The sequence below is a fragment of the Dipodomys merriami genome, unplaced genomic scaffold, assembly GCF_024711535.1.
Source record: "Dipodomys merriami isolate MVZ:Mamm:240054 unplaced genomic scaffold, mDipMer1.0.p SCAF_24, whole genome shotgun sequence".
In the NCBI taxonomy this organism is placed as follows: domain Eukaryota; kingdom Metazoa; phylum Chordata; class Mammalia; order Rodentia; family Heteromyidae; genus Dipodomys; species Dipodomys merriami.
In genome coordinates, this window is record NW_027203826.1 from 20,050,136 (window position 1) to 20,077,183 (window position 27,048).

The 27,048-nt window shown below is 39.0% G+C and overlaps 2 protein-coding genes across 7 annotated transcripts in view; both read left to right on the plus strand.

The window, feature by feature from the left end:
- LOC138835791 (torsin-1A-interacting protein 2) overlaps positions 1-3,051 on the plus strand; it is an 18,694-nt gene extending 15,643 nt beyond the window's left edge. For all 4 annotated transcript variants that reach the window (XM_070034351.1, XM_070034350.1, XM_070034352.1 and 1 more), the window contains one exon: positions 383-3,051. In XM_070034351.1, coding sequence (XP_069890452.1) covers positions 1,018-1,413 — 396 coding nt within the window. In that variant the 5' untranslated portion in view covers positions 383-1,017 and the 3' untranslated portion in view covers positions 1,414-3,051. The remainder of the gene's footprint in view (positions 1-382) is intronic.
- Positions 1-26,267, plus strand: part of LOC138835790 (torsin-1A-interacting protein 2-like) — a 41,939-nt gene extending 15,672 nt beyond the window's left edge. For 2 of the 3 annotated variants that reach the window (XM_070034349.1, XM_070034348.1), the window contains exons 2-6: positions 8,402-8,474; positions 15,914-16,086; positions 17,872-18,435; positions 19,851-19,952; positions 21,075-26,267. In XM_070034349.1, the coding sequence (XP_069890450.1) occupies positions 16,053-16,086; positions 17,872-18,435; positions 19,851-19,952; positions 21,075-21,838 (1,464 nt within the window). In that variant the 5' untranslated portion in view covers positions 8,402-8,474; positions 15,914-16,052 and the 3' untranslated portion in view covers positions 21,839-26,267. The other variant, XM_070034347.1, reaches the window with a different exon arrangement.
- Positions 26,268-27,048: the final 781 nt, after the last annotated feature.

Here is a 27,048-nt window from a genome sequence, read left to right on the forward strand (position 1 = left end):
TAAGCCTGTGATAGAATTAATATTACTAAGGAAATACCATATATACCACTCATTCTACAGTAGAGATTTCAAAGTTTTACCAGAATAAACATACTTACGCAGGCCTTATTATTCCCAAAGTGCAAAAGCAGTAGGAAAAAAAATGTAGTCCTAAAAAAAAAATCCTGGTATAAATCCTGAATGATCTGAAGCCTTGCTAGTGCCTATATGAGCATAAAAATAACCTAACCGATCCATTGGTTTGAACTATATTAAACTGTCATGGGAAAATCATGAATTAATTCTCATCCACTTTTACTCACATAATTTCCAAATGCATGTTTCTAATACTGTGAGCAACTGCAAAGCCCATATGAGTCGTCTGAAGTTTTATCATTTGCAGGTGTGTGACGCATTCTCAGACCCTCCAGACAACTCAACATCAGCCACTTCTTTGTGACTGGATCCAGATTAAGGTTCTCCCAAGACAGATTTCATTGGATCCACATTCAAGAAGACTACGGCTTTTCCACAACCTAACTACATCACTGTAAAGTGCCAAGGCCTTAAGACTTGGGTACGTGTATTACAACGGCAAGAGTGCCAGCACCAACAAAAGATTATTGGACTGCTCCTCTGTTTCACCAAGCATACTAATCTTACAACACAAAGTATGCCAAGTGCCTCTATGTGACATCACCACCAGCTGATCACGCACAAGAGAAAAATAATTAGACTAGAGTGTTATCTTTTCTTGAGAAGCTGGGATTGAAGGAGCTGTTTTGAGATCTGTGCTGCTAGTGAGTGACTGGATTGGTCCCTGAGTTCAGAGACTGAGTTGCAAGTGACTGAAAAATAGACAACGAAATCTTGAAGAATTGCACTGAAGTACAAGCCAGATTTAACCCTCTTCAAGTAATACTGTTTGAACTGAGAAATTGCTAAGCCAAACCTGTTACAGGACTGATTATTTGGGTGTCTCTGTCATTGTTACCTCTTGCTGTTACATTGTTCCTTGTTCTCTCTTTCTAAGTCCAGATGTTCTCTGATAATTCACATTGCCCTGACTGTGGGCAACAGTGGTTCCCTAGTTTAGAACTAGGCCATTGGTTATACCAAACTGAACTTGTTGAAAATGAATGTTACCAGGTCTTCTTAGACCGTATTAATAGGGCTGATTATTGCCCTGAATGCTATCCTGATAATCCTGCCAATAGAAGCCTTGTTCTTCCTTGGTCTTTCCCACTTGAATGGGCTCCCCAAAATCTCACCAGGTGGACCTTTGAAAAAGCTTGTCATCCTTTTCTTCTGGGTCCTCCGCTGGTTAGAAAAAGGATCCATGATTCCAGAGTAGCTGGTTTTAACCCGGCTTTACAGTTAATCTTGACCAGAACAGATAAAACCTTAAATAAGAAACTTGGCCAAAACAAATAACTTCTTAACAGTCAGAATCATGGAGACTGTAAAGGATTTGTGTTAGTAGCTCAGAGAATATGAAATAAGAATTCATTTATATTTTATCTTTCTCTTGTTCTTTTTTTTCCTCTCGTGTGTGTGTGTGTGTGTGTGTGTGTGTGTGTGTGTGTGTGTGTGTGTGTGTGTGTGTGTGTGTGTGTGTGTGTGTGTGTGTGTGTGTGTGTGTGTGTGTGTGGTGGTGGTGGTGGTGGTGGTGCTGGCTGGGGATTGAACCTGGGACCTTGTACATGCTCTGCAAGTGCTCTACCGCTGAGCTATACTCCCAGCCCTCTTTTCTGAATCTGACCCAGACTGTCCCTACTATTCGGGGAATTGCTTAAATAGCTGGGTCTGCTTCTGTGGTTGTGCATTTTCTTTTTTTAATTCAGTATGAGTTTAGTATTCCAGCCAGACTAACCCATAATCCTATAATCTGTTTTGGAACTAATATGCCTTTCCTGAAATTCCATAGCCTATACTGACAGTGTAGCCTGGATAGGAGGCCCCATGTTGTTATAAATTCCCTTGCTTATCCATTAGTGATAATGAGCTATATGTGTTTATATGTATGTATATCTATAGAATTTATTCATATATAGCCATATATAACCATTGGCTCTGTTTGATTCCATTATCAGTCACCATCAGAGAATATTGATGTTGATAGCTGGTCACTCAGAAAAATCACATTTTATTAAGTAGTACTTAGATTACACAAAAATTTGTGAAAATGCTGCCTGTTTACACTTACTTGGCTCTGTATAACCAAAGACTGTCCTGTCTTTGTGGTGATTGAATTTAAAATGTCATCCTCTGGAGATGGAAATACCATTGTATCTATATGAAATTTATGACAAAAGGAATTATTAAGCTTGACTCCATATAATTTATGAACAATCTGTTGATGGTGTTTTTGCAGGATACTTCTGGACATTAGCCACATTTTGGCCTTCTCATAAAAGTTGTGGAACCAGAGGTGGAGTTTAGTAACTTAGAAAAAGCTTTGAAGACATCTCAGAGGACACTGAACAATTTATAAATTCTGCTTAAGACTCTAGATAATCCAGTGCTTATGTAACAGCAATGTTATCAAGGACCAGGTTCTTTCTATCTGTCCCTCTTGGGATTCTTATGATGTTTGCTTTTTGTCCTCATGGTTGTTTTCTTAGTACAATATGTTTGTTGGGGCAGACACTTCAATGTCAACATAAGGCTGGAAGTGGTCACAGAAAGTTTTCTCCTTTCAAGCCTGTCTTTTATTTGGGATTAAAACCTTGCCCATAAATCTCTAGCAGATTTGTTTGTACATTTTATTAGAAGGTACTGGTTCATAAAAAAGCCTGGGAAAACCCTTCAAAGGAGACTTGTTGGCCTTATCTGGGGTAAGCACTTTGCCTCTACTGATAAGATCAGAAATTCTTTCAGGAAAGAAGAAATGGAGGGGAGGTTGAATGGCTGTTAATAATGCAACATCATACTTGCTATGTGTTGTGAAACCTAAGATTTGTTAATGTGTATCAAGAATGTACCCCAGAGATCCACCCCTGTATCTGCCTTATGTCTATCATGATGGAGTTTCTCTCCTGTTATACTGAATAAACTGTGTGGACCGTTAAATCGAGTAAAGACCCAGTTAGTCATTAACCTATGATGAAGAATTTCTTCACTAAATGAATATTTTCTAAGTATAAGTGTTGTAAAAAATGAAGATTTACTTTAGTGCTTTAAAGGATGGTTTGGGAATTAACTTTATCGCCCTTAAAAATTTCAAGTTATTGGAGAATGCTGTGCTCCAAGGATACATGTACTTAAAAACACTGAAATTTTAAATACTAGGAAAATAGAGAAAACATCTTAATGTTTTTATTGTCAATCATGGGGCCTGAACTCTGGGCCTGGGCACTGTCCCTCAGCTCTTCAGCTTAAGGTTAGTGCTCTACCACTTGAGCCACAATGCCACTTCCAGCTTTTTCTGCTTAGATGGTTCTGAGGAATCAAACAGAGGGCCTTATGCATGCAAGGAAAGCACTCTACCACTGAGCTACTTTCCCAGCCCTTAGCTGTTTTTTGTTTTTTTTTTTTTGTTTTTTAAATTGTACTAGGGATTGTATTTAGGACCTCACACTTGTGTTCTATTGCCTGAATCATGTCCCAATACTTGGAGTTTTTCAAATAGGTTTTTATGCTAACTTTTGCTGGGCTGGCTTTGAGCCTTGATCTTCCTACCTCTGCCTCCAGAGTAGTTTGGATTAACAGGATGTACCATCATACCTGGCAAAGAGCTTGATTATTTTTACCAATTATTATTTTTACCATTGATTTTTCAAGTAAATACCTAAGCAATACATAGGAGAGTGCTTTTAAATTGGCCATTTCTTTGTCTACAGAAATTTTGATTCCTTAAGGTTGCTTCAGATCCTAGAAACCTACATATTGTAGTTAGCACTTGAGATTTTTATGCAGGTGTTTTATGAATCATACTTTGAAAAACACTGCAGCAGCACATTCATAGTGTTTACTTACTTGACTTTAAAGGACAAAAGCTGAGGGAATGTTCATAATTCTGCAAGGTGTAGTAATGAACAACCCTAAGCCAAAATTTTGAAATGTTCCCAACCCCAAAGTTTTGAGCACTGATAAGAAGCTCAGAAAGTTTCAGATGTTTTAGTAATTCATGATTTCAGATGTGGGATGCGTGATTGGTAAATCTGCAAATATTCTAAGATCTGAAAACCTCAAGTCTGATCACAAGCATTTTGGATAAGGGATATTCAGCCTGTATTTATTGCACTTTTTTTTGTTTTTGTTGGTAGTGGAGCTTGAACTCTGGGCTTGGACACTGTCCCTGCGCTCTTCAGCTCAAGGGGAGTGCTCTACCACTTGAGCCACAGTGCCACTTCCGGTTTTTGAATGGTTTATTGGAGATAAGAGTCTCACCGACTTTGGTTCCTGGGCTGGCTTTGAATGGTGATCCTCAGATCTCAGCCTCCTGAGTAGCTAGGATTACGGGCATGAGCCACCAGCACCTGGCTATTGTGCTTTTTTTTCCTGACTTACAAAGAGGTTTCTTGTTAGACCGAAGCTCATAGTAACTCAGCCGCATTTCCACATTTTTCTTTTTAATGAGAACTCTCTCAATCTTCACAAACAGTTCTGTTTGGTGCATTATAAGCAGCTTGAGTATATGGGCACAAGAATGGAATGAAAAGTAACTCAATGTATTAAAATTGGTTCTCAAAAAATGAGGCTCTGACATCCAAAGATTACGTGCCTGCAAACATGATAACACATTTTATATGGATAGATCTAACAAGTCAATATGAAAGAAGTAGCTCAAAATTAAGCAAGAGAAAATAAGCCTATGTAGCTTTTCATTTGAGCTTAGGGTTTTGGAATATGACTTCATATGGCCTAAAATATTTCAGGATATCCCAGAATATTCACTTTTGAGGTTGCTAGGAAAAATGGCATAATAAAGTTACTAGCTGGTGTGCTCCTGCCATTCCAACTACATGGGATACTGAGATAAGGAAGGTTGTGCCAGAGCAAAAAAGTTCATGAGACTTAATCGAAGACAAGGGCATGCTGATGGGCACCAGCCTGCTATGATGAAAGTGTAAAGGATTGTGGCCCAAGTGAGGGTTTCAGCAAAAAGTGAGACCCAGGAATGTGGCTTAGTGGTAGAGTGCTTGCCTAGCATGCATGAAGTCCTGGGTTTGATTCCTCAGTACCACATAAACAAAAAGCTGGACGTGGTGCTGTGGCTCAAATGATAGAGTGCTATCCTCGAACAAAAGAAGCTCAGGGACAGTGTCCCAACCCTGAGTTGAGCCCCAGGACTGGCAAAAAAAAAAAAAAAAGACCCAGAAACCAGTGGGGGAAAAGACTGGAGGTGTGGTTTAACAGCAGAGTACCTGTTTACCAACTGCAAAAAAGCAAAGTAAATAAATGCGAACAATCTGGGATGCTCATTTATGTGAGCATGTTTCTGCTTTCTTTTTGGCCGGTTGTGGGGCTTGAACTCTGGTTTTGTATGCTATTCCCCAGCTCTTCAGCTCAAAGCGAGTGCTCTACTGCTTGCGCCATACGATACTTCAGTTTTCTAGTGGTTTATTGGAGATAAGACTCATGGAGTTTCCTGCCTGGGCTGGTTTTGAACTGTTATCCTCAGACCTCAGCCTTCTGAGTAGCTAGGATTACAGGCATGAGCTATTGGCGCCCGGCCATGTTTCTACTTTTGTAGTGTGGAAGAGTCAACTATATACATACCATGGGTCATTTCTCAAATGACCATTATAATTACTTCCTGTTTTATGGCAGCCTTGTGAGTGCAAACGTGTTGGGGCAGACCGAGCAGATACTTCTCCGTCAAAGAGACCATGCTCATGGAATGTGGATGACTGAGATAAGATAAATCTCTTAAGAGGAAAAGAGACACTAGTCACGTAGGCAAAAAAATAAGGTCATCCAAAGTGTATGTTGCAATCTGCCTACAATGAAACATGCCCCTTTCATCACACTTGGTCCCCCCCTAGTAACCCTCTTTTGCTTTTGCTTTTTTTTTTAATTTTTAAAAAAATTTTTGGGGTCCAGTCATGGAGCCTGAACTCTGGGCCTGGGCACTGTCCCTCAGCTCTTCAGCTCAAGGCTAGTGCTCTACCACTTGAGCCACAGCGCCACCTCTGGCTTTTTTTTCTTTTTGCTTATGTGGTGCTGAGGAATCGAACCCAGGGCCTCAGGCATGCAAGGCAAGCGCTCTACCACTGAGCCACCTTCCCTGCCCCCTCTTTTGCTTTTTCTTATGGTGCTGGGGACCAAATCCAGCTTTGTGCATGCTAGGCAAGGGGTTTGCCACTTAGTATCATTTACAGCCCTACCTTGGTAACCATTAGATCTCCATAGAATTGTGAGAACACAACTTGAAAACTACTTTTATGGAGACAAATAATGGCCTTGCACCAGATGGGTTGTAGTCTGATACTCTTTTTTTATTTTGAATTTTTGTTTTTTGGGTGTTTTGGTGCCAGCACTAGGACTTGATCTTAGGGCCTCCTGCTCTCACTTCACTATTTGGCTTAAGGATAGCCATCTGCCACTTGAGCCATGTCTCCAGTTCTGATTTTAACTCATTAGTTGGAGATAAGAGTCCAGTATGTCTGCCTGGTCTAGCTTCATCAAACCTTGAAGCTCGGATCTCAGCCTCCTGATAACTAATTCTAGCATTCTTAAATTACTTGGGGCATCTATGAAATAGGCAGTAATAATCGCTACCTCATACTGTTGTGAGGTTTAAGCCTGATAAAATATATCAATTATATATCACATAATAAATCTTTAAGACCAGGAAAGGCCAAGATAACAAGGTAGAAAAGAGTCTTAATTTAAGGACAAGTATAAGAAAGAGCCAGTTAGAAGTTGAATTGTCAAATCTGACAAGGGCAAAACTGATCTTGGGGTTGATGGTAAACCTGTAGTCTTGAGTTAAACAGTCTTAGGTGTCAAGGTTAAGATGCCTGAAGAGACACATAGCCCAAGGTTCATTTGAAATCTTAATTGTAATTGCTGAATGATTTATTACATCATCTGAGACTGTACAACACTGAAATAAACTGGTTGAGAAATGCTGAAGGATACATGTACAAATTTACCCTGGTTCTGTCCTAGAGTCAAAGTTCAAACCCAGATCAGCTATTTCAGAGTCTGGGTTCTTTGTTTACTATGAGGTTTTTGTTATCGTTATTGGTTGTGGGGCTTGAACTCAGGACTTGGGTGCAGTCCCTGAGCTTTTTTGCTCAAGACTATTGCTGTACCACTTTGAGCCACAGTTCTACTTCCAGTTTTCTGGTGGTAAATTGGAGATAAGAGTCTCAGGGAGACTTTTCTACCCTGGCTGATCCTCAGATTGCAGTTTCCTGATAGGCCTGAGCCACCAGTGCCCATCTACAAGGAGTTTTTTTGTTGTTGTTTTTGTTTTTTAGTGTCTGGTTAAAGGTTGGGTCCTATAACCAGATTGCTTGAATTCAACTTTTGACTCTACCCTTAGAAGTTGTGCTTTAGCCTTCTACATCTCAGTTTCTCATCTGGATGATAGTAGGGATATTAAGATTCATACTTTGCATAATTGAGAAGAATAAATGAGTTAACACAAAAAGTGCTTTGCTGCCTGGTATCAAGAAGGTAATACTATTATTTGTTATAGTTGGCGTGTATGTTTTATATGTTACTTGTCCCTACAGTAGCACTGTAAATTGCAGGGTGAAGGTACCTGTTTTTGTTGTTTGTTTTTTTGTTTTTTGTTTCTTATCATAAGAGCCTAAAATGGCATAGTTTATTAGAAAGGATACTTAAGAATTTTAAATACGGTAGTTACTGGAGGAGCCTTACTGCCATGCATTTGTCATGATGACATATCTAAACCACTATCTGGATTTTTTTTTCTTGGTCTTATTAGCTGCTAACCTTTAGGTTTCTCTCTTCTCTTCTGCCTTTAAAAAAAAAACTTTAAGGGGGCTGGGAAGGTGTCTCAGTGGTAGAGCGCTTGCCTTGCATGCCTGAGGCCCTGGGTTCGATTCCTCAGCACCACGTAAGCAAAAAGAAAAAAAAGGCAGAGGTGGCGCTGTGGCTCAAGTGGTAGAGCACTAGCCTTGAGCTGAAGAGCTGAGGGACAGTGCCTAGGCCCAGAGTTCAGGCCAAAACTTTAAGGGGCTGGAAATGTGGCTTAGTGGTAGTGCTTGCCTAGCATGCATGAAGCCCTGGGTTCAATTCCTCAGTACCACATAAATAGAAAAAGAAGCCAGAAATGGTGGTGTGTCTCAAGTGGTAGAGTGCTAGCCTTTATTAAAAGAAGCTCAGGGACAGTGCCCAGGCCCTGATTCCAAGCCCCAGGACTGGTGGGAAAAAAAAAATTTTTTTTAAATACTATTGTTCCCTGATACTTACCCTTCCCTTCTTCCCATGTCTCCCTCAGGTCTCCATCTGCTTCCTTCTTATCCCTGGTCCCCTTGGCCAATCAGAGGTTTTCAGGCTGGAGTGGAAAATGGGTAAGTTCTATTGTTCTATCTGACCCAATTTTTCTTTGTGTTCTTTCTCTTTTCAACTGGTTATGATAAAACATGTAGGAGGCTGTATATGAAGCTTAATTTTGTGGCATCATTGAAAAAAATCACTAATTACATCAGAGAAAAGTACAAAGAATAAATGCCTGTGTACCTGGATATAAAAATACATTAATATTTTGTTACATTTACCTGGGTTCCTTTTTGTTTAAGAAATTTTAGGAGATGTGATTCAAGTGGTAGAGTGCTAGCCTTGAATGAAAAACCCAAACGAGCAAGATGCCCTGAGTTCAAGCCTCACTACTGGCACAAATTAAATATATAGGAAGGAGTTTTACATATGTAGTTAAAACTCACTCTTGTTCCTGCAAGAAGCAAAGAGTAAGTCAAAGCTGATGTGTACTGTTTCTAATTTTATATATATATTTACCATATATATGCAAATTAAAAAATACTTTCAGAACAAATAGCTTCAAACATTAGCTTCAAATTTAAATATATGATAGATAACAATTTTTAGTTACACTATGGAACTTAGTTTTTTTTTTTTTTTTTTTTTTTTTGGGTCCAGTCGTGGGGCCTGAACTCTGGGCCTGAGCGCTGTCCCTCAGCTCTTCAGCTCAAGGCTAACGCTCTACCACTTGAGCCACAGCGCCACTTCCGGCTTTTTTGTTTTTGCTTATGTGGTGCTGAGGAATCGAACTCAGGGCCTCAGGCCTGCAAGGCAAGCGCTCTACCACTGAGCCACCTTCCCAGCCCTGGAACTTAGTTTTTATGTTGGAATCTTCTAAACTTGGTTGTGTGTGTCTTCAGTACAAAGGTCATTTGGTATACCTTCAAGATTGTGGTAGCATTTATCATTATTACCAAGAGATCAAACAGGAAAAGTATATCTTAAAAGAATACAAACTAAAAAAAAGAAAAAAAAGAATACAAACTGGCTTAGTATGGTGGTAGTTGCCAGTAATTCTACCACTCAGGAAACTGAGGCAGGAGGATTTTGAGTTTTTGGCTAGTGGGAGCTAGTTTGAGACCCAGTCTCAAACAAATAAGGCAGCCACATTTGCAGAGAAAGTAGGGAAGAAAATCAGGGTTCCTCTGTGGAGAAATTCCAGGAAATCACAATTAAGCAAGGCTTCCCTCTGCCTGTCATCTGATGTATTCTTTATAAATGGAGAATGGATCTTAATAGTTTCAACCTGGCCCATGCCCTGATGGGAATAAAGGCAACAAGTCAAGTTCTGATACTGATTCAAGGGTTACAAGGAAGTGGAGATGAGGTGGTAAAATTTTATGTAGATAGAAAAATGAATTATCTTCACTTACGGAACACTGACAAACATTTCATAATTGGACTTATGAGGAACCCACAAAAAAGCAAATGTCTTGTGCCATATGAAACCCATAGATCTATCAGTCTCTGCTGCAAAAGATACCATCAAAAATCTATACTTATAGATTGGTTTTTTCCTAAAGCTACAGCAAGTCAACAATAACCTGTTTTGTTTTGTTCTGTTGTTTTTGTTTTTTGCCAGTCCTGGGGCTTGAACTCAGGGCCTGAGCACTGCCCCTGAACTTCTTTTGCTCAAGGCTAGCACCACTTCTGGCTTCTTTTTCTGTTTATGTGGTACTGAGAAATTGAACCCAGGGCTTCATGATTCGAGGCAAGCACTCTACCACTAAGCCACATTCTCAGCCCCTGTTTTGACCAAGATGAGACTGTGCCTTTTTTTGTTTTGTTTTTTAGTACTGAGGTTTGAATGTGGGGCCTTATATTTGCTAGGCAGCTCTGACACTTGAACCAAATCCCCAGCCCTTTTTTTGTAGGTCATGGGCTTGAACTCAGGACCTGGGTACTCTCCTTGAGCTTTTCTGCTCAAGGCTGGTGCTCTACCACTTGAGCTACAGTGCCACTTCCAGTTTTCTGGTGGTTAATTGGAGATAAGAATCTCACAAACTTCCCTACCAGGGCTGGCTTTGAACTGTAAACCTCAGATCTCAGCCTCCTGAGTATCTAGATGTGAGCCACCAGCACCTGCCCTCTACCCTACCCCCTACCCTCCCCACCCTTCTGCCCCTTTTTTGATTTCACTAAAGCTCAAGTAGGACCTTATTTTGCCCTGTTGTCAGCCTGGATAGGGATCCTCCTATCTAAAGTTTCCTGAGTGAGTAGGAGTGTACAACCACACCTTGTTTATTGATTGAGATGGGTTCTTGTTTTTTACTCCCAATCAGTGTCCTCTGAGTAGCTAAGATTACAGGTATGAATCAGCATTCTCAACTGTGCCTCATTTTTGTTATGACATTCCCAACAAACACATTTCCCAACACTGCTCAAAAGATTGTCATGTCTCTGAAACAGTAGCCTTCAGATCTCTCAGATAACAGCCATGTGACTTTTGGAGAGGATATGTCAAGAACCTCCAGGTATCTCACAGCTGGAAGGAAATGCCATTTCAGTTATGCACAGAGGTGATGGGTCACAAAGGGACTAAATGAAGCTATATAGTTGATATAACAAGAAAGATATTTATTAAGAATTTGCAGAAACAGACATCTGACATCTGTGATAGTTCCTTTACTGATTCTCTTTGATTGCAGTGTTGTTACATTTTTACATGTTACATTTTAAAGCATTCAATGCTGCTTACAATACAGTTTATTAAGAAAAATGTAATAAAATAAACGTAAAGACTTGGCAACACTTTCATTTCCCCAAAGCTTTCCAGTCTAGAATCCTTCTCCAGAAACTCTCATCTGTTTTTTTACCACTGTAGATTGTATCATTTGTCTGTTTGTAATGCTCATTGAGCCCAAGGCCTCATGTGTGCTAGGCAGACACTCTACCACTGCGTTATACCTGAGCCCTGACATACTCTTAATGTTGGCATCTTTGGCTTATTTCTCCATATTGTGGCATGTATCAAATTAATTTTTAGCCACTTGTTCAGGATTGTTTTTATTTAAATCATTCTTCTTATTTTATTATTATTATTATTATTATTATTATTATTATTAGTAGTAGTAGTAGTAGTAGTAGTAGTAGTAGTAGGTCATTGGGCTTGAACTCTGGGCCTGGGCACTGTCCCACAGCTTTTCAGCTCAAGGCGAGCATTGTACCACTTGAGCCACAGCACCACTTCCAGTTTTCTGGTGGTTTATTGGAGATAAGAGTCTTCACAGATTTTTCCTGCCCAGGCTGCCTTTGAACCATCATCCTTAGATCTCAGCCTCCTGAGTAGCTAGGATTAAAGGCGTGAGCCACCGGCTTCTTATTTTATGCTTCTTAAATTTTTGTATAAATGCTGTAGTGTTATACAATGTCTTAAAATTTAATTCATTCATTTGAAATGCTGTATATTAATACACACTATGAGGACGTGCCATAATTTTAGCCCATTTTATTAATAAATGGTTAGATTTTCTAATTTTTTCTCATTTTTAAATAATGAAGCAGATATCCTTAGACAAGTTTCTTGAGTATATATCTAAAAGCGATTGCTGATATGTAAAATGTATGTCTTCACTGTACTTTCCATCTTGCTCTCTGAGTATGTAATAACACTTCACTGCCCACAGGTTGAAGAGTTTTCTGTATTTCTTAGTCCTTATCAACACTTAGTGTTATCTGACTTTTATCTTTTTACCTGTTGGTTGGGAAATAGTATTTCATTAATTTATTCCTATATTTTCTTGACTGTATATGTTCTCATTATGCTGTTAGATTTACTCTTAGTTGAATTCTGTTCATGTCTTTTGCCAACTCTTATAGTATATTTGTCTTTTGCTAGTTTCTGGGAATATATATATATTTTCATTCATTCATTCTGGATGTTACTGCTGTATTGGTAGTATGAGAGCACATATTTCACTAGTAAGTGATTTAATGTGTTAACTTTGATGTCTTGTGTAAAAATTTAAAAAAATTTGTAATATGATCAAACTTGTTACAATTTCTTTCCTGGTTTGTGTATTTTCCTGGTTTGTGTTTTTTTTAAACCTTGAGGTTGTAAACATATTTATAGCTATTTCTTTAATCCAGAATTGCCTTTTTTTTTAATGTATCTGTGAGGTGGGAAGAGGAATCTTTCTTTGACTTCACAATTGTTTGTAAACTATCCATTAATCCATTTTTAAAAAATCTTTGTCTTAGCCAGTTTCCCTCACAAATATACATATGTATTTCTTGACAGTATTCTGTATATTCTGCTTGTCTATTCTTGAGTGCCCTATTGTTTTTCATTATAATGCTTGTGATAAATATTATCTATAGTGATAACCACTCTCTCCTTTTTCAGAATTGGCAGAACTGTTCTTGCTATTTGTGAATTTTAAGATCAGTTTATTCAGTCTATTCTAAACTAGTAGTAGTTAAAAAATATTTTGAAATTGCATTGAATTTATTACTTTATTTGGATAAAATATGGTACCAGTGGTTTTGATTCTGTTTAGGTATAGGATATTTTTTTTTGTTATTTATAAGGACTTATTTATTTACTTATTTATTTACTTTTGGTCGTGGGGCCTGAACTCAGAGCTTGGGCACTGTCCCTCAGCTCTTCAACTCAAGGCAAATGCTCTACCACTTGAGCCACAGTGCCACTTCTGGCTTTTTCTGCTTATGTGGTGCTGAGGAATCAAACCCAGGCCCTCATGCATACAAGGCAAGCCTTCTACCACTGAGCCACCTTCCCTGCACCCTTCAATAAGGTTTTATACTTTAGCTTTAAAGCTGACAGTTCTGTTAAGCCCCCCCCCCCCGCCCTTTTTTTTTGTTGTTGTTGGTTGTGGGGCCTGAACTCTGGGCCTGGGCACTGTCCCTCAGCTCTTCAACTCAAGGCTAGTGCTCTACCACTTGAGCCACAGCGCCACTTTCGGCTTTTTCTGCTTATGTGGTGCTGAGGAATCAAACCCAGGGCCTCATGCATGCAAGGCAAGCACTCTACCACTGAGCCTCCTTCCCAGACTATTAAGGCCTTTTGACCTACAAGTCATCAAAAAGAGGCCTGAAGTGAAAGATAAAAGGGCCACACTGTTGGGTTACAGGGTGGAGAGAATATCCAGCCATCCTCCAAAAGGCACTTGGGGCCTTGCTGACCATGTGTTTAGATGTACTTTAAAACCTCACTTTGTATGTATTATTTCTATGAAAGAACAGGATTTGTAAACTTTTTTCCATTATAGGACTGTTCTCAGAAGTGGCCTGAGGAGAAGCTAAGTATAATGATGTCAGTGTAGGCCATACTAGTGGATGAGGTAGGGAGGGGACAGGAGGAGCAGGGCCAGGTGGGAAGAGGGCAGTCAGCTGAGGCTGACGTGGGGACACATTCCTTCTTCCCTGAAGGCATACGTTTTAGAATTCTGGGAAGATGTGAAGGTATGGTAAGCAAGTACCTGGTCTGTTGGAGTCATTATACTTGATATCAGTTTTTGGCAGCTGATTTCAGCTCTCTGATTTGAGCTTCTTCAGAGCAATATATTTTATGTGTGAAGTATAATTTATACACTAGACTACAAAACTCACCTCTCTCCAAACCAATTGCAAATCTGTTTATCTGATTTATCACTGGATTCTTCTTATTTTCTGTTACTAGATACCTTATACTCACTGTGAATGGCATCTTTCTAAATTTGTTTTACTAGTATATTAGAAGCTTGACTCGTTTTCTTGGTTTTAGCGGTCAGTAATTAAGAAAAGAACCAGAAGAGACTAAAAACATTTTATTTTCTGTCATGTATTAGGATAGAAGAGAGTCTCTCCTATATGATCACAATAAAAAAAAAAAAAGCTGAAGGTTGGGGATATAGTTTAGTTTCTTAGCAAACCGAAGGCCTTGGGTCCATTCTCAGCACTGGAGAGTAAAAAAAGCCCAAACTTAGGAGCCTGAAGAAGATAAATGAAAAGGAACCCCTCAAACCAGAGCCATGTTTTGTGTTTACACCAGTAGAAAGAAGGGCCTGACATTAACCTCCTTTCCCTTCCAGTTTATACTGCAGCACTCTTTATACATTTTTTCATTTTCATGTGTTTTTTTTTTTTGTTTGTTTGTTTTTTTTGTCGGTCATGGGGCTTGAACTCTGGGCCTGGGCGCTGTCCCTCAGCTGTTCAGCTCAAGGCGAGCGCTCTACCACTTGAGCTACAGCGCCACTTCCGGTTTTCTGGTGGTTTATTGGAGATAGGAGTCTCACGGTCTCTCCTGCCCGGGCTGGCTTTGAACCGCGATTCTCAGATCTCAGCCTCCTGAGTAGCTAGGATTACAGGTGTGAGCCACCAGTGCCCGGCGTGTTTTTTTATTTTTATTATTATTATTTTTTTGCTTATGTGGTGCTGAGGAATCGAACCCAGGGCCTCCGGCATGCAAGGCAAGCGCTCTACCACTGAGCCACCTTCCCAGCCCCTCATGTGTTTTTAAAATAGTTTTTCCTGGGCCCCATGGCTAGATATTTGGAATTAAACATTTTGATTAAATTTTAATTTGAAGATTTTTATGAGTGCCATGAAAAAAACACAAAAAAGGCTAGTTGAACAACTTTGGGGGTGGTGGGAGGGAAGAGAGAGGAGTTGGGGAGATGGGGAGAAAAGGGATGGTAGGGGAAAAATAAAGGAGGCTGTAACAATACTTGTGCATTACCTTGTGCATGTAACTGTAACCCCTCTGTACAATATCTTTACAATAAAAAATATATATTAAGAAAAAAAGGCTAGTTGATAAGCCACTCAAATAAGCCATAAAAAAAATGTAACATTTTAGCTGGTGCTTTCGGCTCACACTTGTAATCATAGTTGCTTGGGAGACTGAAATCTGGAGATCTAAAGATCGAAGTTGAAGTCAGCCTGGACAAAAAGAAGCACGTGAGACTCTTATCTCGAGTTAACCAGCAAAAAGCTGAAATGGAGTTATGGTTTAAGTGGTAGGGCACCATCCCTGAGTGAAAGAGTTAAGGGAACAAACCCAGGCCTTGAGTTCAAGCCCCTTCTATCAGCATATGTGGGCATGTGTGCACACGCGTGTGCGTCGCGCACAGCACACACATATACTCTTTGTAGGTAGCATCTGTGGCATGGTTGTCAATGAGTAAAAGCAGCTGGTAGGCAAACGAAGAGAAAACAAGGTGAGAAATTGAGGTCATAAAGGAAATCTGCAGTGATTGCTTCAGTAGTTTTTATTTCAACTCAAAACGATGTCAATGTCTGGTCACTTGATCTCAACCTTTTCCACTTTTCCAATTATGTGTTAGTCTGGAGCTTTTCTTTCAGTGGTCTAGAATTTGCACTGTTGGATGCTGTTTGAACCAGGAAACAATTTTTCTTAGAAAGTTTCAGAGAGGAAGTACTACTCACACTTAGATTTAATCAGTAAAGCTGAAATTGGTATTTTGCCCTTGCATAGAAAAGTCATTAATTTTTTTGCATTTTATTTTAGTCCCTGTGTGTATGCCATTTTTCCTGGGTCCATGGGAAGCATGACTACATTGGAACTTGGCAGAAGAAAAAAATAAGACATCTTCACAAAGAAAACCAGACACTAGAAAAGTGTGGCCAAACCCTGAAGAGACAGAAACATGGCTGACAGTGGACTTAGGGACACTCCAGAGGGTAAGACTAGTTTGGAAAGCACTGAATTTGTGCTTTAAGAAGCTAACATTGCCTTCAGAGAGAACATCTCTTATGACTAAAACTGAAGTTGTGAAATGAGCCATAAATACTGGAATATAACTCTAAAACATAAAGGTGAGCCAGATACCAGTGGCTTTCTCCTATAATCTTAGGTAGTCAGGAGGGCTGAGATCTGAAGATTGAGGTTCTGATCCAGCCTGGGCAGAAAACTCTGTGAGACTCTTATCCCCAATTAACTAGCAAAAACTTGGCAGTGGAGATATGGATCCAGTGGTAGACCACCAATTAAGAGCAATAAGCCCCAGTACTAGCAAACCACCCCACCCCCAAAAGATAAAGTGAGTGGTACTTTAGTATCATTGACTACTTGGCATGTACATTTTCCTGATTGTCTTATAAATTCTTTCTTTCCACTTCTCCCTGTCTCCCCTCCCCCCACTCCACTCCATGGGGTAGGATTCAGACCCAGGGCCTTGTGGATGCTAGACAAATGCTCTCATCACCAGGAAACATTCCCAGACTTATACCTATTTCTTTAGAGATTACCTTATTCAAAACTGCATGTAACATTGTGGTCTGCATATTGTATTTGGTTAATGTGTCTTTTAAGAGTAGGTTTCTTGCCAGGAGTTGGTGGCTCATGCCTATAGTCCTAGCTTCTCAGAAAACTGAGATTTCAGGCCAGAAAGTCCATGAGACTCTTATTTGAAGTGACAGTGATAATTATTGCATTTCATTATTCCTTTGGTTTAAAATAAACTAATCTCCAAAGAAATATTTACTAGTTTCAGTGGTAGAGTACTTGCCTAGTATGCCCAAAGCCCTGGGGTTCAATCTTCAGTACTGAAAAAAAAAAGAAGTAAATGTTTCAGATAATCACCAAATGTTTGATGATACTAAGAAATTACTTTTCAGGCTGGGAAGGTGGCTCAGTGGTAGAGTGTTTGCCTTGCATGCATGAGGCCCTGGGTTCGATTCCTCAGCACCACATAAGCAGAAAAAGCCGGAAGTGGTGCGATGGCTCAAGTGATAGAGTGCTAGCCTTGAGCAGAAGAGCTGAGGGACAGTGCCCAGGCCCAGAGTTTAGGCCCCACAATCAAAAAAAAAAAAGAAATTACTTTTAATCTGTCAGGTTTGATAAAGGCATTGTCATTATGTTTGTAAACAAAAAGAATCCTTATATTTTAAAGATTTAGGTGTTTATGGCTAAAATTACAGGATGTTTATAAGTTGCTTTAATTAAATGATATAAGACAGAAATGAGAGCGTACAGAGGGCATATATTTATATAAATTTTATATACACATTTTCGTTTGTAGCCCAAGCTGACCTAGAATACTCTTTAAGTAGTCAAAGCTAGCCTCAATCTCCTTTCCTGCCTTGGCCTCTTGAGTGTTGAAATACAGATGGATGTCACCACACTTAGCCTTGTATTTTAGCTCAGACTGGCTTTGAACTTTCAATACTCCTGTTTTAGCCTCTGCTGTGCTACCTTTCTTGGCTTAAAGAAGGTATATTTAACATACCTAAAGTTAGTTTTATCATTTAGAGTTGTTTTACATTGTTATTAGTTATTAGATTTATTGACAGGATAAGTTTATTTATTTTAGTCAGCTTTAGTGGGATTAAAGGAAAGTAATGCTGAGAAAGAGTACCTTGTAAACCACTAATCTTTTTAAATATTATTAATCAAGGGACTTTGTTAAAATACAAAAACTTAAAGGGAATATTTTAAAAATAAAGTGTACATTTTTATCCCACTAGACTCGCAAAAGGATTTTGAAAATGATTCATCAATAAATTCTCAGGCACCAGAGATTACAGTCACATCAAGTACTATTGAAGATGAGACTCAACAACCTGTCTCTAGTCTTAATGAAGACTTCCAAGAAGTAGAGGATTTAAAAGCCTTTGAGGCAGAAAGCTTAGCAAGTGCTCAGGCCCCAAGTTCAAGCCCCAGGACTGGCACAGAGACAGGTGATAAATCAGCAAGCCCAGATGAAACCAATTTTGGGGAACATCAAGAAGATAAAACAGAGCATGAGAACAACCCAAGTTTTCAAGATGGAGAAGAAGAGGATCACCTTCCTTCAAAAAGTCTGAGTGAAGAACACTTGGATCTAGATCCTAGCCATTCTCCAGGAGATGAGATAGGAAGAGTGGATGCGCACTCAAGAGGCAGCTCTGCAGACCTGCCTGTGGGGGCAAGTGGTGGAAACAGAGCTTCTCAGGAGCCACCTGCAGGTGCCTTGGGGGGCCAGAGTCTTGGACATTTCAGTACAGGACCAGAAAGCCAGGATTTACTAAGGAGGCGACTGCCTGTGTCAGGTGAGAGAATAGTAGTTACTCTTTTGTATTGCCTAAGTCCAGGGCCTCCTTTAAGAACTTTGGTTTACAACAGTAACAGAACTTCGCATTTTTCTGGGGTTTTGTTTTTTTATCTTTTTTTTTTCTTTTTATTAATGGATGTGCTGGATGTCTAATTTTGTTCAGATGACTGCAGAACCTGGAAAAGCTGTTGCTGCTATTGATGCATAACATACTGCTATTATTGGTCTTTTATATAAATATAAATATATATATACACATATATATAATTTGAATTTTTGGAAACTTTAGCTGTGCTGTCAACTTTGGAAAAAGTATCTCAGTTTACCGTGTTGAGTTGGCATTGTACAGAAATTAATAGCCATATTGGTCTAGAAATGTTAAACTTAATTTTTTTCCATTTGTACAGGGGTAAACGCACTGTATTAAATATGTAAGGTCTTATCTACGTGGGTTTGATTACAGAAACTAATAAAGTATTCTCTAAATAAAAAAAAAAAAAAAGAACTTTGGTTTATCTTTCATGAAGTAAGGCATTTGGCCTTGTTCATGGACATCCAAAGCAATTAGATACTGGAATAAGGTTTCCAATTTCCTACACTAGCTTATTCTATTATATTAAGTTGCTTCTACATAAACTGCATTTTAAAACACTTGTAGAGTAAATGTAATGTTTATGCAGTATGACAAAAAGAATTGGCTTTGGGGAGGTGATAGCCAAGGTCTCTACTTTTCTTACCTTCTGGTTATGTATGTGGATTTATATTTTATAAGTACCTTGACAAGCTCAATTGGAAATTCCTATTTGACAGTACAAAGAAGTATAAAATACATGATATTGTATTAGTGAAACTTAGAAAGAGCTAGTAGTTGATATTTTACTACAATTCAGTGACTGATGTATAAGAAATGTTTCATTTGTTTGTCATTAGAATAGTCTGAAGGTGGGCTGGGAAGGTGGCTCAGTGGTAGAGCGCTTGCCTTGCATGCCTGAGGTCCTGGGTTCGATTCCTTAGCACCACATAAGCAAAAGAAAAAAAAAAAAAAGAATAGTCTAAAGGTAAGAACTATGTCCTTTTTTCATTGTTTCTATAGCAACTGGGACATAGAAACAACTTTATAAATATTTATTTAATGAATGAGTTGAACCATTATCTGTGATTAGAATTTCACCATTGTTCCAGGTCTACTGTAAGTAGAAGAATAAACTTCTTTTTAAAAATGAAATTTAAGCTGAGGATATAGCTTGCTTAGTATATAGGAGGCCCTAGATTTAATCCTACTATCATAAGAAAGTGCAGTGAGAATATTTTCCAAAGTGTAGAAATCCTCTCAGTCACATAATTTGGTAAAGGGTATGCTCTTATAATGTATTGCTTAAAAATAGTATTATTCTTCTCCACTCCTCCCCCCAGAGATTGGAAGTCAGGAAGAAGAAATACATACAGCAGAAGAAAATCAGAAGATTACAGAAGATTCCAAAAGAAAAACTGATAAAAAGAGTTCATGTAACTATGGTGAGAACAGACCTGGTTTTATTGCATGTGTAAATCCTCAGTGGATGTGCCTATAGAAAATAAAACACTTTTAACATTGTGTTAATATATTTAAGACATAAAGTAATACACTTTTAAGTGTTTAACAGTAGAACTTTTTATAAACAAGAAACTGAAAGTGCCTTTTCAGTAAGATGTCACTAACTTTTCAAGTGCCATTTTTAAGTTTACATTTGTATGGTGTGTGTGTGTGTGTGTGTGTGTGTGTGTGTGTGTGTGTGTGTGTGTGTGTGTGTGTGTGTGTGTGTGTGTGTGTGTGTGTGTGTGTGTGTGTGTGTGTGTGTGTGTGTGTGTGTGTGTGTGTGTATGAGTGTTGAGGATTGAACTCAGAGCCTTGTAATCTCACTGGACTTTTGTGTGTGTGTATGTGTGTGTGTGTATATGTGTGTGTGTGTATGAGTGTTGAGGATTGAACTCAGAGCCTTGTAATTTCACTGGACATTTTCATTCAAGGCTCACTCTGTACCACTCAAACCATACCTTCACTTCTAGTTTTTTGCTGGTTAATTGGAGATGAGTTTCATGAGCTTTTCTGCCTGAGCTAGCTTCAAACCACGATCCCAAGATCTCAGCGTCCTAAGTAGCTAGGATTACAGGCATGAGCTTGTCTTTTTTTTTTTTAGATTGTTTTTGTTTTTATTTTGAGACAGTGTCTTGCTATATAGCCCAAACTTGCAATCCTCCTCCCTCAGCCTCCCAAGTATTGAGAGCTAGTGTATCACCTTGACCAGTTCCTTTTAAAGTTTAGCTCCTAAAAAATGGTCTGCTACAGTAGTAAGTACTTTGAGGAAGTATAAAGAAATCCCAGTAGCTCACTTATAAAGCACATTATTAGTTACAACAAAAAAATATATAAACTCACTTTTTCCCTTTTAACAAAGATACATAATCTCTTCAAATAATTGGAGAAGAGATTATTTTTTTAAAGTATTTTTGTTAAACTTTAAAAGTGAAAGTAATCTATTAAGGACAAAGGAACTTAACACTTTCAATAAAGCCTAGCTACACAACCTACTTCATTTCAGTTTACCAGAGACTTTGTTTCTGACTCATGTTCTCTCTCAATTTTTTCTTCTTTGACAGGTCCCATAGTTTTTGGCTGCATCATTGGGGCATTTGTGCTAACTTCTGTTGTTAATAGCTACTATTCTTCTCCAGCCCAAGTGCCCCAAAATCCAGCGTTAGAAGCCTTCCTGGCTCAGTTTGGCCAATTGAAGGATAAATTTCCAGGCCAGAGTTCCTTCCTATGGCAGCGAGGACGTAAGTTCCTCCAGAAGCACCTCAATGCTTCAAATCCCTCGGAGCCAGCAACCATCATATTTACAGCAGCTAGAGAGGGAAGAGAGACCCTGAAGTGCCTAAGCCACCATGTTGCTGATGCCTATACCTCTTCCCAGAAAGTCTCTGCCATTATGATTGATGGGGCTGAGAGAGCCTTGCAAGACAGTGACACGGTCAAGCTGTTGGTTGACTTGGAGCTGAGCTATGGATTTGAGAATGGCCAGAAGGCTGCTGTGGTACACCACTTCGAGTCCCTTCCTGCAGGCTCCACTTTGATCTTCTACAAGTACTGTGATCATGAGAATGCTGCCTTTAAAGATGTGGCCCTTGTCCTCACTGTGCTTCTGGAGGAGGACACATTAGAGGCAAATGTAGGCCCAAGGGAAACGGAAGAAAAAGTGAGGGATTTACTGTGGGCCAAATTTACCAACTCTGCCACTCCCAGCTCCTTCAACCACATGGACTCAGACAAATTGAGTGGGCTGTGGAGTCGTATTTCACACCTGGTGCTGCCCGTCCAGCCTGTGAAGAACATAGAAGAACATGGGTGCCTTCTAGAAAGCTAAGCACAAGGCTGGTCCCAGAAGAAAGACAACCTGGGATTTTGAAAAAGCCACTTAAAAGGTCTTCCATTTCTGTGGCAGGAGGTTGATAAATGAGGGGAATAGCCTGAAAAGGTACTTGTGAGCTTACTTTGGAAAAGAAGCTGTCATTTTTCTATCAAAATCTTCAATGAGACCAAACGTGGATGTAACCTTTTCTTTGCCTTTTCAAGCAGATCATTTAGAACATAACAATGGTATTTAACACTGAGGAAAAAAAATTTAAAATCCCAAAACACAATAGCATAATCATTGCACAAAAAGCTATACTTCTAGAGAATGATTTTTGTTTTCTTATATGTTATTCTCAAGAGCCTTTTGAATAACATTTGGACTTAAACTAAATTAGTTAGAAAGTTATGATAATTTTTAGGAAATTTATCTAGCATATATTGAATATTTTATAACCTGTAATTGTGGGATTATATGTTATACTAATTTGCACTTTTTAGTATAGAAAATTCAACACAGTAGAACCTTAGCTAGATACTTGTGTATGTAAGGCACTATATGCTTTTATTCCATTAGTGACCTGAGGTAAAAAGTTATACCCAAAAAAGTTCTTAAATATTGGAATCACAGAGAAATTGTAATGATTGGAAAAGAAGAAATCCCAGTGGTCTGGATCTTTACTTCAGCTTTCTTGATTATTTAAAGCAAAGATTTTCAAACTCTTTACCATCCTTTCTCCCCTGTGTATCAGAGGAGTCTGCTTTTCAGTTTTTATATTGGGATTCTCTAAGATTTCATGGGAACAGAGCGTTTCACTAATAATGACTAAGTTTGAAACCATTGATCAGGTGAAAAAATATCTTAGAGATAGGAAATCAGCAAAAAAAGATACTAAAACTTGTGAATAGGGAGATGAAATATAAGTTTATTTTATAGAAAGATTAAGGCCTGCAAATGAACAGCAGAATATATAAGCTAGCATTTGTGAGCATTGTGTGGTGGTTTAGTTCATTTCTGTTAATCTGTCTTCTTGAGATGGAATTTATATTAAGATGAAAGTTTGAATGTCATTTTAGACAAGATTTTCATAATAATTTAATAATAGCTTTTATAAGGACACATTGGCATAACTTTACCGAATAGCTTATTGGTTATGCTGTGATGGAACACTATGTAATGTAGATCATTTCTTGACACCCAAGAATCAAGATTAAGAATTAGAGAAATGCAAGAAATCTTATAGCTAGTAAGATGAAACAGAAACCGTCCATTTTCTGAGGTTTTAATGGCCAATATCAATTGCTGGTCCATAGTCCATGATTGTAAGAGAGATTGGAAACAGTATCTGTTGATTAGCATTTGAGCTCTGAAAGCAGAACGCCAGTAAAATCATGACAAACAAGGATCTGTTCTATTATATGGACTATTGTCAAGTCTTAGAATTTTTTTTTTTTCAGTCTTAGAATGTTTTAAACTAGGTTTTTGCCTCTTCTATGAGAGCATGGATGCATATATAGTTAAGTCATATAATTAAAGTCTGGAAGGATTTTAGGAAACACTAAGAAGGTATAAGGATTGAAGATACTTAAAAAGATCACAGAAGCCTGGGATTGTGAACCTATACTCCTAGCTACTCAGGAAGTTGAGATTTGAGGATTGAGGTTTGAAGCCAGTCCAGGCAAAGTCAAAAGCTGGAAATGGAGGTGCAGCTCGAATGGTTTAACACTAGTTATGAGCAAAAAAGCCAAGGAAGAGCTTCAGAACTTTGTTCAAACCCCAGTATAGGCAAAAACAATAAAAGTTTAAAAAATCACGCACAGGGAAGACACACCTGTTTGAAAATATCTGCCTCAGAAAAACACAAATTTATTTTTAGTGAGACCTTTATTGTGCTCAGTTGAGTATAGTTGCATGCTAAAACAACACTGTACATTTATGATTTTGAAGGAATCTATTTGAGAAAAGACTGAACACAAGCCTAAAGCATGGTGAATTAATGTGTCAGTCCAATATAAAATCAGAGGAAAATGAAAAATTTATATGCTACATTTGATTTATCCCCCTGTACTTTTAGATCATAGATGGTAGCATTTCATCACATAAAACCAATGGTGCCTTGTAGAACTGTTATGTTAGCCTTATAGGCCTGTGCTACCTCAGACCTACAAAGGAACCAGTCTAAAATACAAACACTTGGTCTCTATCAGTGACTCAGATTGTAGGTGAAACATAGGCAATTTTTTTTATTCATTTGAAAAAGGTTTTTCATCATCTTCTCTCTATAATAGAAAAATAAGGTTTAAAACTTTCTTTGTTTTTTTTTCTTATTTGCTATTTTGGCTTTGTTCATAGACTTTCTCCCATTTGTAAGTGTAGCCCACTGAGAATGTTTTCAGTTTTTGGCCTGCTGTTTTTTATGGTGTTGGGAACTGAACTCAGAGCTTTTGCACATGTTAGGCAAGTGCTACTTGCCACTGACCTACGCCCCCAGCCCTTCTGTCCACTATTCCAGAAATCATTTTAAGAAGAGACAATGTATTAGCGCTGTCTTCTCATGAATAAAATACTTTGTTTTTCTTTTCTTTACTTTTTGAGATAAGGCCTTGTTATGTAGTACAGACAGCTTCAAACTCACAATCCTTCTGACTCAGCCTCTTGGTGTTGTAATTAAGAGTCATACAGTCCACACCTGGCTGAAAATGATTTTTTTTTTGGGGGGGGTCCGGTCTTGGGGCCTGAACTCTGGGCCTGGGCGCTGTCCCTCAGCATTTCAGCTCAAGGCTAGCGCTCTACCACTTGAGCCACAGCGCCACTTCCGGCTTTTTTCTTTTTGCTTATGTGGTGCTGAGGAATTGAACCTAGGGCCTCTGGCATGCAAGGCAAACGCTTTACCACTGAGCCACCTTCCCAGCCCCTGAAAATGATTATTTTCAAAACATAAAACTTTAAAAATGTACAAATAGTCAAGCGCTGGTGGCTCATGTCTGTAATCCTAGCTACTCTGGAGGCTGAGTTCTGAGGATCTCGGTTCAAAGCCAGCTTGGGCAGGAAAGTCCCTGAGACTCTTATTTCCAATTAACCACCAGAAAACTGGAAGTGGCACTGTGGCTCAAGTGGTAGAGCACTCGCCTTGAGCTGAAGAGCTGAGGGACAGCGCCCAGGAACAGAATTCAAGCCCCATGACCGACCAAAAAAAAAAAAAAAAGGACAAATAATGAAAACCTATTATCTAATGTACTCTTTTAAGTTAATTTCTAAACCATCATTCGTTATTTTACATTTGTCAAGCTTTCAAACTTATATATCAGTTCCTCTTTCATTTTTATTGTGATACTTTTTGACATTGAAAAATTATTTGTGGGCACATGATAGCATCCGTAATACTTAAAACTCACCATTAGTTATTATCACAGCCCAACTTCCATTACATAAAATATCAATGTATATCAGTTCTTCAACAATGCTGGAATTTTAGGAGCAAGTAGGGGAATCAGAAAATGTTTTTGGATTTGGATTTCCTCCTGACCTCTCTTAGGGTCAAATTTAGGTTTTTCTGATTTGTTTCCAGGGTTTGGCAGAAAAGTTTCAGAGATTTCATATCACTAAATGTAGTAATGCTATTTGTGTTTTGTTTTTTTTAAATCAGTAAAGTAATTGTAACACATCTCATTTGAATGCCTCCAAGCTTATGGTAGTTAGGTAGTTATGCTAGTTAGGTAGTTTTGGTAGTTAGGTAGGCTCAGAACACTTTTGGTCTATTGTCTCAGCTAGTGGCCCAGCAGAATACTCTAGCCACTGTACAGCTTTTGTTTGACTTATTGTGTGTGTGTGTGTGTGTGTGTGTGTGTGTGTGTGTGTGTGTGTGTGTGTGTGTGTGTGTGTGTGTGTGTGTGTGTGTGTGTGTGTGTGTGTGTGTGTGTGTGTGTGTTCTATAGCTTGAAGTCAGGGCCTGGGTACTACTATCCTTGAGCTTTTTTTTGCTCATGGCTACTGCTTCAACCACTTGAGCCATAGCTCTACTTCGAGCTTTTTGGTGGTTAATTGGAGGTAAGAGTCTCAGAATTTTCTGCCTGGGTTGGTTTCAAACCATGATCCTCAGATCTCAGTCTCCTGAGTAGCTAGGATTATAGATGTATAAATGTGAGCCACCAGCACTTTGCTTGAGTTACCTTTTAAAGACAGGACACAATAAGAACATGGATGTTAGGGTATAACAAATACAGCATGTGAATGAGAATCCAGCAAGATTTCATCTTTCTAATACCCATTTTTGAGTCCTGCTGAATTTTGCCTTTATGTACTTAATGAGTGGGCTTTGCCAGTATTGATGTCTAACTTTTTGACATATGACTATGATTGTTTGTGCATCTGATTGGTATGAATATTGAATGTGCCTTATTCAAATTTTTTGATTATAAAAAATAAATCTTAATTTTTCTCAGCCGACTGGTTCTTGATTTAAGCTTCCAAAGTAGCAAATTTAGGGGAACATGTGGCCATTTGTGGTCGGAGAGGAAACAGCCTTTATTTAACAGTTAGCCGAAGAGCCTTGTGAGGGTCAGGTGGCCTTCATGGCACCAGTAAAGAAGAAATCGTGAGCACAGCACTGAGAGTTGCTTCTAACCTGGTGTCTTGGGATATACCAAGTATGGACACTAGTCAACTTGTACTTTGGAAGTGTGTGTGTGTAGACTTTGTCTCCAAATATTGCCATACCAGAATTAAGAGCAGAAGCACTAGGGCATCCCTTATTTCCTCATGCCTTTCTCCATGTTCTCCCTCTGTATTCCCCCGTGGCAATGGGAGGATAGCTCAGTTGGAAGACTTATGACCTCTAAAGAGCAAGATGATCCATCGAGGCAGAGTTAAAGGTGACAAAAAATTTTATTTACACTATTTACACCAGAAAGGGGTCCTGCGACTACTTTGTCCTGGGCTAGATCCCCAGAACCAAGAGCAGCCTCGACCACCAAACCTCCAACCCTCCAAAAGGCAGCCCCGACCTTTATTAGTTGGTCTGCAAACCACCAATTAGTCTGCAAACCTCCAAACCTCAGACCTCCAAAGCTCCAACTCTCCAAAGAGGAAGGCCTTTTCCTTTTCTTCCCTTCCTCCTCTTCAGGCCTCTCCACTGTCCACAGGCCCTGCTCTGCTCCGGGAGGCGCCTCTTCGCAGGCCTCTCTAGAGGAAGGTCCCAAATGGCCTCCAGAGGAGGCCCCAAA